Here is a 12,725-nt window from a genome sequence, read left to right on the forward strand (position 1 = left end):
GCATATCTTATTAGATCTCTAGTAACATAAAGAAATTTCTCAAAGCCATACTATGCAGAAAGACTACTGATATATTGGAATGTACTGAAATATGTTCTATCAGATCAACACACTCTCAGTCCAAATGGTTTAAATTCCAAAGAGCAAATTCTAGGCAATCACTTGCCAAATTCCTGAACTCTTAACAGTAATTAAACTATTGCTTCAGGGAAACAGCATAGCGCCAAGCAGCTAAGGGCACGCTCTAGACAGCTTATAAAAAAATGAAGTTTACCTGATCAAAGCAATATCATCAATCAGTCCACCTTTCCCATTATACACACTAGTGGCTTTTATGCCGAGTTTACTGCTGGCCACAGAAAGCAAATCAGATAAAGTTCCATATACAGCAACCACCTGTAAACACACCAGAGTAATATGAACAACTTATATAATGAATTTCGTCACTCACAAAATATAAACCACCACACTATAAATAGGACTAAAAAATCAGATTATCGTGTAAAAGGAGATTCTGCGAGGTTCTTAACAGTATCCTTTGACTCAATTACTTAATTCCTAATACTGCTAAAATCTACAGCTAGGGAATCAGAAATTGTCTGACTTAAAAACAATCTACATTCTTAATGTATGTTAAATAGTGCTCCAGTTCTGAAAACAGTCAGAATTTAGATTCTGGCATTTCTGTCGACGTGAGACAAATTATTTAACCTCTTTATGTTTCTATTGCTTTACCTAGAAATGAAGAAAATAGCCACACCTACATCAGAAGACTGTCATGAGGATAAAATGAATTAATGCTTAGTAAGAGCTGAGCCCAGTGCCTGAGAACTATTAGCCTTTATGACGTCGTTTTTACATTATTCTTTTGTTAGAGGAATGGTTTATTTTTGAACTAGGAATGACTTACTGCTGTTTATTATAACATTTATTACATCAACTACCATATGAAAGCCAACAACTTCCCACCTCATTTAATTCTTCAACAACTACTTCATAAAAGCCAGATTTTAGCTAACATTCTAAATATGGCAAGCAGCTGGGTTTGCTCTGTCCTGCTGAATTGTCTTGCTTTCAATCAGGCAATCTGATATGTGTGCAAGGTAGATGCAATTGCTTAGGTAGGAGGTTGAGAATCTCTACAGGTAGTTAATTTCTTGCTCCAGTCATAACTGTAACTGTGGGTTCCCAGGAGCTGAGTTGTACATTTGTACCATTATCAGTTAGGATTTCTGAAAGTTATGAATAAAAAGTAGGTGAGGAGCTGAACATGAAGTATTTACAGCCAATTGACTCCTCACAGGATATTGGATAAAGGAGCCATATGAAATGAGAACTGGGGTCCTTCGTTCGCCAGTTACTGTAGTATATAGTAGACACTGAAATTTTAGTTAAATGAAGTGAATAAAGGAGTATGGAGGGCATCGTTTGCTAATATAGGAGTGTGCAATCTTTCAATAGCGGAGTACGGATTCTGTTTTCTCCTGGATCCTAAGGATAAAAAGCCAGAGAAATGTTGCAAGCTGGGGCATTTTAGGGAAGAGATTTAGGCAAGCACAATTTAAAAGTAACTAGGGAGATTATTAAAATAATGCTCAACCCATTGTCCATATGCACATGAATGGATAAACAAAATATGGTATATACATACAATGGAATATTATTCAGCTATAAAAAGCAATGGAATTCTGATACCTGCTACAACATGGTTGAATCTTGAAAATATTATAAGTGAAATAAATCAGACACATAAAAGGACAAATTTTGAAATTCTGTATGATTCTACTTTATGAGGTAATTAGAACAGCAAATTCATAGAGACAAAGTAGAAAGAATAAAGGTTACCAGGCCAGGGGAGAAAATGGAGAGTCATTGCTTAATGGGTACAGAGTTTCTGTCTAGGGTGATGAAAACGTTTTGGTACTAAGTACCAAGTACAGTTGGTACTAAGTACATTCACAATGTGGTACAAGTACAGTTGGTACCAAGTACAGTTGGTACTAAGTACATTCACATTGTGAATGTACTTGACACTAATGAACTGTACACTTAAAAATGGCTAAAATGTTAACTTTTATGTTATGTATATTTTTCCACAATAAAAAAATAACGCAAAGCACTTGGCACAGTGTCTTGCACACAGCAGACACATTATAAATGATAAAAGCCTGAATAAAATGTGTCCCCCACATTTCCTATCATTTTTCACCTCTGAAACAGAGCCTGGAATTCTAACCATTATTATAGATACACGTTCCTGGGAGGAAAGGAAGAGAAATAAAGTACACTAGGCATTATGTACAGCAAACCTGGTTGGGTTAAGGCAGAGGGTGGAGCAAGAAAAGAGAGAAAATCATCAAAAATGCAAAGCAGCAAGAGACTGACCAAAGCAAATGCAAAACAACTTTTACAGTCTGGAAAGTGCTGTGGGTGGGAGGTAAGAAAATCCTTTTCCACATCACCATTCTTGTCATAGTTGTTATATAGGCCTTTTTCTTTCTCTTCTTATTTATCTCTGCTTCTTGTACATCTCTACATGGCTTTATTTAGCCTGACATTATCCCCTCCTCACCCTAACACCAGCTCTCTCCCCAGCATTTCTTTTCACTTCTGTCTCGCTCAGTTTGTCATATAAAATGTATGTAAATTTAATCTGTCCATATTATGTTTACTTTAAATATCAGAGCATAACATTCTATGTGACTTACTTTTCAAAAATATATCAAATTAAATTGTTTACTAAATGCATATGATTGACTTGATTTTTTCCCTGTGGATCAGTTGTCTCCTAATGAAAATAAAGGCCACCCACCAGCCTAATTTGGAAACCACTAGCTACAAGAGGCTATTTAGATTTTAACTTGTTAAAATTAATTAAAAGTTAAGACAGTTCATCAGCTACAGTAGCCACATTTCGGTGCTAAAAAGCCACAATAGTTTGTGGTTACCATGTTGAACAGCGTAGATATGGGATATTTCCACCAACACAGAAAGTTCTATTGAACAATGCTGTTCCAAAGAGCAGAGTAAAATGAAGAAAAAAAAATCTATTTTAATTGTTAGGCTTGACCATACCATAGCAATGTACAGCAACAAAGTGAGAGTCCAGCTCAAAACCTGTTTGTTTTATATGGAGAGTTGAGTAGTTGTCATCCTTTTTCTCTTCACTGAAGTCGAATTTGATTAAGAGATAGGAAGAAACCCACACATAGAGTTTTGCAATTCTCAGCCCAATAGGAGTTTCCTTGTAGGCTGCAAGGAACCTACTCAGGAGCACATTCTAGGTATCAATTCAGTTCTTTTATTTTATTATCACTTAAATCAGCCCTAATAAAGTATCAAACACAATTTATCATGGGACTAAATATTTTCCAATCTGACTTTCTAGACTCTAAAAGTTTTAACAAGTTTTAATTTGTAAAAAGTTGTTACTCATTCTGCGACTATAGGTAACCAACTATCCCTTCGTGATGCTGATGAGCAGTGCTAAAGTTTATCCCCAAGCACTACCCTCTTCTGAAGCCAGAAAATAACCACAGCCAGTTTAAAAGAAGGATCTACTTGACTGAATGTTACATTAGCTTGCTTATTTAATAGTAGGCCTGCCATAAATATTTCCTCAATGCTGAATGAAATTTTCATTGCTTTCAGTGTTGAACTAGGACATGCCTTTTTCTGTGTGTCAGTTATATTTACTTAAGTCTTTTCCACCGACATAAAGTTGAAAAACAAAATACACAGTATAAATGCAATTCTAAAGTGATATTCATAAAACTACTGAAAGTGGCTATCTTTGGATAATGGAATTATGGTTGGCTTATTTTCTTGTGAGTGTTTTGTTTTCAACATTTATTACAATGAACTTGTGTTACTTATTTAATAAGGGACAAAAGTTATAACTTATTTTAAGGTCTCCACTGCTCTAAGATACTTGTTTTAGAAATAAAAATAACTTTTGCAGTTGACAATCTAGCAATTGAAAAATTACTTTAAATGAAATAACCAAAGGGCCATAATTGGAGGAAATAAAAATGAAATTAGTACAAAGCATCTTATAATTATGTAAATTTGAAAATTTCCCTTAAATTGGACCAACATACTTGTTTTTCACTTGGAGGGCATTCTTGGCACTTATTTTTCAACTAGATCACTTTACTTTGACTCTGTCAAACATACTAACAAATAAGATGGACTTATACTGTAAAACTAATGTCTAAAGCGCTTTTATATAAACTAATCAGAATATCAGATTTAAAAACATATCTCAACATAAAAATGTGATACACGTGGAAAAGATTTTGAGTTGACAAGAAAGTTTCAAACAGACTGGTACATGATGTAACTTTATATAACAACTTTATTGGGAAAAGCAGCAATGGAAATCTTGTATATCATGTATATAAGTTCTAATTGTTATATACTAAGTTTACTTTCGTTCCCTTAGAAAGGCTGAGCATTTGTAAAATGATCATGCTTACAGTGGTTACTTGCTTCATGTGTGGGCCTGAAATTTCCATGTCATTGTGATTATCCACTTTAAAAACTTAGGCATTATACTATACTTAGACTGGAAGTATTCTATGGAGTAATTTGAGAAGCACACCTATTAAAGTTTATGACTGCTATATTATACTGTTATTTAACTTATTCCCTTCTAACTTTCAGACCCTATGACAAATGAAAGCTATCTACCAATTGGTGGAAGTAAATGGTACACTATACGTAGCAAGACATACCAATTTCAACGGAAGTTTTAAATTTGCCCTTAAATGCCATTTTCAAATTGTAACCTATGTTACAAAAATTAAAACCTGCACGTGTATTTAAAACATTTTTTTCTTACATCCTACAATTATCTATTACATGATACACAATTGTTGAATTTATGTAGGTCAATTTACCCAACCAAAGCACCAATCGCATTAGTAACTAAGTGTAGAACTCAGTTTACTCTACTTACACTTTCAGTAATAAATTTAAAAAATTAAAATGATTTTATTCCTAAAAAAGATAGCATAACTAGCTCTAGATCAAGAAGACAAAAATTAAAATATTAGAAATTAAAAAGTTTGAAAATACCAAGGGTCGAAGGGGATGTGGATCAACGGGAAGGTTTATGCAATATTGGTGGGATATAAATTAATCAATGACTTTGGAAAATAATTTGGCACTATTTTGTAAAACTAAATATTCATATACCCTAACACCCAATATTTGCAATTTACATATATAGAAGCAGTGGTTCTCAAAAGTGTGTGCCTTGGTAGGCAGCCTGGAGCTGTGGAAATATATATTACCTGGAAATATATATTACTGACCTACTGACTCTGAAGCTCTGCAGGGTGGGGTCCAGCAACATGTTTTCTCAACACCTCCAGGTAATTCCAGTGCGTGCTAAAGTTTGTGAACCATGCCCCTAGAAAAAAGCTTGCATGTGTGTATGAGGACACATACATATATATATATACATATATATGTGCATGTACATATATGTACATACAAATATGTACATACATATATATATGAATATTCACAGAGCACTCTTAATAGTAAACTATAAAGAAAATAAACAATTCAAATGTCTCATGACAGGATAATGGAAAAATTATGGTGGTCTATTTATATAATGGACTACTTATTATAAAGCAGCCAAAATAAATAAACTATCACTGTGTGGGACATAAGAAATGGAACCTTAGAGATATATTGAATGAAAAAAGTGAGTCCAAAAAGACTACATATGATGATACCAATTTAGGGTATGTTCCCAAACTGAGAAAACAAGAAATATATAGTTATACACACATAAGTGGCAAAACTACTATCAGGAAAAAAGAAAACATGGCAAAGAAAAATACAGAATTCATGAAAATGGGAGAGGCAGGGGATAGGAAAGCAGGCGAGCACATTAAGTTCTTGGTAACATGTTACTTCTTGGTTGTGTGGCAGGCTGATTGATATTGTTATATTACTTTCCTTTTAATTTTTATGCATATTAATGTTCTTTATTATATGCTTTTATATGTATCAAATATATTCTAAAACTGTTTAACTTGAAGAGCAAGCCCTCACAAGGTTATTAATGTTTAGATTCCAACAGGCAAAGGTTCACATAGGTTTTCCCCTTTCTTCAACTCTAACAATATAATGGGTTCAAATCTGGATATTTAATATCAACAACATATTTCTGACCTAATGTCAAAGCCAGGAGAAAACAGTTATTACCTGGACAGAGACTGTAAACATCAGTACAGACTTATGATCTATTTCATATCCAAGGAAGTCTGCAGTGCCTGGCATGGTTCCCCACACAAAGACGGCACCATGTAAGAGTTGGCTGCATGAATGAATAAGGTATTCAAAAGCCCTATGCTTTGCACAGCTCATTATTGAATATTCTGTAGTAAAAAAAAAAAAAAAAAGCAACTTATGTTCAAGATGTACAAAACTTTGAAATGACATCAGGTTGCTCAGAAACCACTCACTACATTCAGATATCTGAGTCCTCATTTCAAATTCCTTAATGCCAATGATTACAGGGACCATTAAAAAGAGAACAATGGAAATTCTGAGCATATGGAGAAAGGATGAAAGGTTCAAGCATAACCATCTTTTGGAACAATTAAAAAAATTCAAATGAAAAGAATATGATTTCCTAAATGATATGAGGACTTCTATCAACTTGATAGCTTGAGTCAGCTAGTAAAAATCTCCTAAATATTTATCATTAAACTTAGTGAAATTCTGCCAAATACAAAATTGACTTTAAACATTAAAAAAAAGAAGTTAAGGGAAAAATTCTTAAGTTGTTTGTCTTCGTGTGCTAGAAAATATTTTTAAATGTCTTGCTAATTGGGATGACCTCATCCTATCATAGGCTAATATTTCAAAGAAAAACAGTATAAACTTAGGGAGTGAGTGGTTGATCACTAACGGTAGTTATTAAATAGGACTTCGGTTTTCTTTAAAACTTGGCATATTTTGACTTTTCAGATTCAAATAGTTCCACTATTTTTTTTTTTAAATCTCATAGTTTATATCAGAGAAGTAGCAACTCTGCCATTTTCTCATTGCTTCCTTATGCTTGCATTGATTAATATTGTCTTCAATCGGCACTTTCTTTGAAGGAATCTTTTAAAGCCACAGCATTTTGGTGCGGGTTTATTTAATTAAAACTGGATAACACAAATCTTAACCTGGCACTTGTAAGCTTCACTACATCACAACATGCCAGAGACCCAACCAGTGAAGAAACCGACCAAGTGAACGCACTCTTCTCTCAGAAGACTTGGGACCAGGTAACACATCCAGTGACTGAAAACACCTGTGTCTTTCCAGATTGGAAAAAATTAAGTTTTAATATTTTATATTTTTAAGTAAAAAATAAATATATCAAAGGTATAATATTTCTTCTCAAACTCCACTGGATCCTCTTATCCAGCCTCTGTGGTACACCATCTCACTGTGGAGTTTTAGAAAATGCAGAGCCCTCCACATCAAAACATTCACTAGTTACACAGAAAGTCATGGTGAGCAGATGCTATTGTCTCCTGCAGTGACTCTGTGCCTCTGTAACCCCAGGCTTCATGGCCCCGTCTGACAACCACTGAATAAGCTTCATAGGAAGGAAACTTATTTTAAAAAACAGGCTTTTTTTTTTTTTTTTTATGACCAGGAAACAAAAATAGAAACTAGGTAAATAAAGAGATAATGGAAGTGACAGATATTCCAACCTGTGGATGGGAAATCAAACTCTATTTTATAGTTGTGCTTTGCTCCAGTATGTTCTTCATGAACATCATGTCATGATTTTTCCATCCTGGCTAACTACAGTCACTTTGTTTATATAAAAATGCAGGCTGTTATGCATTATTCTGCTATCTTTTTTTTCAAATAAGAGTAATTCTAATATATATTTTAAATCATCTGACGGGAGAGGAGAGGAAACACTGACAACTTTGGCACAGAATGTTTTCCAGTAGAGTATAAGGATTATGGCATGACTTATTTTTAATATTGAATCATATTAGCATTCTCCAGTTTGGGTTTTATGATCTTTGTAACATAAACATACTGTAATTATTTAAGATTTTTCCCCCAACCTTCTGAGATCCTCTAGCAAAATATTTTTAAAGCACATAAAATTTAAGTCCAAAAATCTAACCTAGTCAAAACTAGACAGCTTTAAAAATTTTATTAAAAATAATATGAAAAGACTAACAGCCAATCTTTGACGAGAACAAAATTCAGTGGACTTAGAAGAGATTTTACAGCCTAGTTAAATATTTACGACTGAGTCTAAAAAATGTCCTTCATGGAACAACACAGCAGAGATGTTGGATATAAAGGTCAGAAGTCTGGATTTGAGAACATATTACAATTGTAACTTTGGATATACTAACTCTTTCAGTAACAATAAGTTTTAGATTGTGAGTAGTAGTTAACAGACAAAAGAGTCTGAGAAAAGTTAATATGGTCAGAAGTAATGTAAACCTTGGGAAGCATATGAAAACTTGAATTTATGCCAGTTCTGTTTTATATGGGTATTAATCTCTAATACCAGAAGACCACAAAATTATCATAGCAAGGTACACTGTGGTACACATTTTTATAACATGTTTACCCAAAATTGCAGAATAGTTGGAAAATCTTTTTTTATACCATGGCACAATCGCACTATTTAGAAATGTACAATGTTTCCAAAATACAAAATACAAAAGTTCTAGAAGATAATACAGTGAGGCCAATTTACCTTTACATTAGACTCTAAGACTTAGTTACTTCTAGACGTCATTTAACCACATTATAAATGTCTGCCTTGAACAGTCAAATTTTCCAAAGAAGCTGAACAACTTTCATGGGTGGGGCAAGAAGCTGAGAAGGAACAGATTCATTTTGGCTTGCTCTGGCGTTGGAAAAATATTTAATACCACACCCTCAACAAAGGCCTAACACTGCGAGGAGTAATGTCAAATCAGCCCATTCTAGCCAACTGTCACAGTCCTCTAAGGAACTAAAATAAGGCGAAATAATAAAGAGTTCAGAAGTTTGGTGGCGGCGGGGCTTGGGGGACCTAAGAGAGGGGAACCATCAAGATAATGTTCCTAATTTTCAATCTTCTAGTCTACCTAGAAGAAAATTTCATTTATCCACCGATAAAGAGTTTAATTTTTACCCGATCAACCTTACATGCCTTAGTTGCTACCATCACTTTTTGGAACAGACCATTAGTCAGCATGAAGGTGAAAATAAGCGCTGTCTCAATCCAGGGGTGGGGGGCAGTGGGATCTTCATGGAGGTGGAAAGAGGAACATCAGCACCAAGCGCTCAGGTGACAGCGGCCCTCTCCCACTCCCTCCGTGCCCTCCGTTCTGCTGCCCCATACCTGGACTTGAGAACGATTAAACACAAGCTGACCTGAGCAAGTCTCCAGGGCTGCTGGGGAGTCGAAGGGCAGGCTCGAGCTAGGAATCCGCGGGTTGGGAGGAGGCCGCGGGGACTCTACATTCACCTCCTGGACGACCCCCGCCCCGGCGCACGCCCACCTCCCAGCCCCTCTCTCCAACTTCAGCCCTCTGCCCTGCGAGTCCGCTCCGCACTCCGCTGCCCTCGCCCCCCGCAGCCGGGCCCGCCTCCCCTCCTCCGGACCCGCTTACCTTTCCATTCTTGGGACTGCCGTTAAGGAACAGGGTCACCCGCCTCATCGCGCTGCCCCCACTGGGTCCTGAGTGAGTCGCCACCCTCCCACCTGGCTCTCCTCTCACCTTCTTCTTCTCCCGCCCTTCCCCTCCCTCCACCCACTCGGAATCTCCTCCCTTCGCCACCTTCCTTCTCTTATAGACACACACGCGCACGCACTCCGGGTCCCACACCCCAGGGTTGGCCGGTCCTCCTGCCCACCCCGCCCCTGGGCTCCTCAGTCAGTCTAAGGCCCTTCCCCCACCTCTCCTAGAGTGACTCTAAGCTTCACCAATCAACCGGCAGCACCGGCTAGAACTCAGCCAATCATCACCCTGCATTGGGTGGGCTCATTCTAACCCCCCACCTCCAGGTGGAGGGAGGGAAGAGAGGCTGCAGTCTGGCGGACGGGAAGGGCTATCAGCCAATCAGAGCAGAAACTAGAGTCCAACGGCAGCTCAAAGCGTTACTGAGCAGGCGCAAACCCAACACCAGGTAGAGCTTATCTGCATACGGAGGCGGGGTTTGAGGAAAGGAGGTGGAGCGCTAGAAGTAATCCACACTGGTCGGCACCTCCCCACTGCAACCTCTCCCACAGCTGAACCCAAAGAGGAAACAGCTACAGTCAGGGCAGGCTGATTGGGTTAGAGCTAGCTCGTCGTTTTGTCAGGATTGGTCCACTGCTTCTTTTCGAAGTTTGCAGCATCCAATCAAAAGACAGGATCTGTTTCAAAGGTCCAACCAAGGGTTCTTCGCGAGACTTTTCACGGAAAGTAGTCCCCGCGGACGCAGTTTAGCAGCTGGTCTCTCTGGTCCTTTTGTCACTTGCAGCTAGCGGTGGCTTCTCTCAGAGCCCACGAAACCACTCCTGTTCCTGGGACCCCGAAGAAGATGCCTGGGAGGGTTCGGGGTGCGCGCGGACACGTGCCGACGGTGGCGGCGTAGACATTCGTAGAGTAACGCCGGAACTCCAAGGAGGCGGGGCTGGAGATTTGAATCCAGCGGCGGGCGGCGGTGGTGCTGAGACCAAGTGTAGGTACCGTGGGCTGCGCGTTGGCGGTGTCGGCAGCCGGGGACAAGGCAGTACCCCGGCGGCTGGCTTGGCAGCCAGCGGTTACTTTCTCGGGCATTCCTTTGAGGACCAAAGAGCCGAGGTCTAGAAGGGAGGACAACCAGGGCACTCATGTGCGGCGGGGCGTTCAAAATAAACCGGAGCGGGACGGAAGAAGCCAAGTGGCGGGAGTGAGAGGGAAAGTGTCCTGGTTTGGATTTCAGGTGTGGTCCAGTAGAGCTGTTTCTTAGGCTTGTTTTTCTGAAGTGTGTTCTATTTATGCTGCCCCATGGAGACAGTGGTTCTACGGCCTGAGCTGGATCACCCATGTGATTTTTAAAATGCAGGTTAGTAGTGGATAGATGGTCACGGGGATGGGGAATGCAATTAGCATTAATATGTTGGCTAGGTGGAGGGCCAGGGGAGAGAGGGAGCAACTGCGGGAATCATTTTATGAACTATATAGATGTCTAACCAATGTACTATATACTTGAAACTAATTAAAATAAATTTGAAAAAATACAGATTACTGGGACCTAGCCAGATCTGAATTAGAATTTCTGGAAATCCACAAGGGCACTCAGATGATTCAGATGTTTGCTAAGGTTGAAAAGCCGTGGCATAGAGTATAGGGTATGCTTTGTTTCATCTGGAACAGCAGTTTACTCCATTTTTCTCCAATTTGGGCTCCAAAAGTGCACTCGACATCTATTTTCATACCAGTATGGACTGTATTAGAATTTAGTCTTGAATGAGGATCTTGATAGAATCACAATCTTAGAGATGGGGTTCCTTTTATTTTTTTCTCTCTCTTCTCTCTTTTTTAGATGGATACCAATTCAAAAGACAGCGAGCCCCCTGAAACCAAGGAATCTGCTGTTAAAAATGCTGGTTTGTAGTGGTCTGTTGTCCCCTTGTGAAATTTAAGGTTTAGGTATTTGGCTTGATAATGATGCTCAGCGCCCCCAACATATCTTTCAGAAAATGCCACTTTCATTTTGGGCAATGAAACTCCTCAGAATCATGTAGCTGAAGCGACTCCTAATCCTTGCACACCAGATACTTTTAAATTGCCTTCGAACTTTTCCACAGTAACTGCAGAGCAGTTGAGAACGAAAACTGAAAGCTCTGTAAAGAACTCTTCAGGTAAGAGAAATCTTTCTATCGCAGTACACTTAAAATTTAAAAATAACTTTAATATAGCTCAATTTCGTTCATCTACCCAGTCTTTCTTATTACTCTACATACCTAAATTAATTGACTGTGCAAACTTACTTGATCAGGGAGACTTATGTGAACACGCACTGTTCATCTAGCATAGCAGGAGACCATGGTCCCAGAACACCTAGCCTAATAATGTTCCTAAGTCTGAGTTGTGCTTTGTCTCCAAACTGGAAAAGAATATGTATGTAAATCACTTTTTGACCTGACCTGTGGGATACAGAAATGTGTGGACTATAAATAATAAAACATTTTATGGTCACATATGGCAATGAGAGAGAGAGTTGAAGAGTAGTTAAGAAAGTAGTACATTAAAGGGTTGGGGTGTGTCTCTTTCAAATCACAAACAGAAAATTGGCTTGTGCTAATCTCTTTCATGGAGTAGAAATGAAGTACACTTGTAAGGTCTGACAACTGGAGAAGAAATATAGGAGGAATTAGATTTGAGAATAGCATTTAGAAATGGAGGTAATGGGGAACATGAAAATCAAAGGGTACTCGGCTAAGTAATTCATGATTAAGACAGGACCAAGGTGGCATGCCGCCATTCTACATTCCCTTCTCAAGAACATCATTCTTAGACCTTTACAAATCTAGATCTATTTTGCATGCTTAGTCATACGGCTAGAACTCAGAGTAGTATGCCAAAGGTAGATAGGTATCTAAGAGAAACAACTCTTGAAAAATTGAGAACATGAGAGTACATGTGTCTAGGTTGAGATCTTTCCTTTATGTCCGTGGAGATAAGGCTGGCTAATTCAGAAAAAGAGAAGTT

General features: G+C 38.2%; 2 protein-coding genes across 2 annotated transcripts in view; one reads left to right on the forward strand and one right to left on the reverse strand.

Annotated features, from left to right (window-relative positions):
• Positions 1-9,867, reverse strand: part of KCTD9 (potassium channel tetramerization domain containing 9) — a 28,582-nt gene extending 18,715 nt beyond the window's left edge. The window contains exons 1-2 of the mRNA XM_006916955.3: positions 9,657-9,867; positions 275-396 (exon numbers count right to left, since the gene is read on the reverse strand). Of these exons, the coding sequence (XP_006917017.1) occupies positions 275-396; positions 9,657-9,704 (170 nt within the window). The 5' untranslated portion in view covers positions 9,705-9,867. The remainder of the gene's footprint in view (positions 1-274; positions 397-9,656) is intronic.
• A 557-nt stretch (positions 9,868-10,424) lies between these two features.
• Positions 10,425-12,725, forward strand: part of CDCA2 (cell division cycle associated 2) — a 39,459-nt gene continuing 37,158 nt past the window's right edge. The window contains 4 exon segments of the mRNA XM_025050338.1: positions 10,425-10,710; positions 11,029-11,076; positions 11,557-11,620; positions 11,711-11,875. Of these exon segments, the coding sequence (XP_024906106.1) occupies positions 11,071-11,076; positions 11,557-11,620; positions 11,711-11,875 (235 nt within the window). The 5' untranslated portion in view covers positions 10,425-10,710; positions 11,029-11,070.

The sequence above is a fragment of the Pteropus alecto genome, unplaced genomic scaffold, assembly GCF_000325575.1.
Source record: "Pteropus alecto unplaced genomic scaffold, ASM32557v1 scaffold166, whole genome shotgun sequence".
Classification (NCBI taxonomy): Eukaryota; Metazoa; Chordata; class Mammalia; order Chiroptera; family Pteropodidae; genus Pteropus; species Pteropus alecto.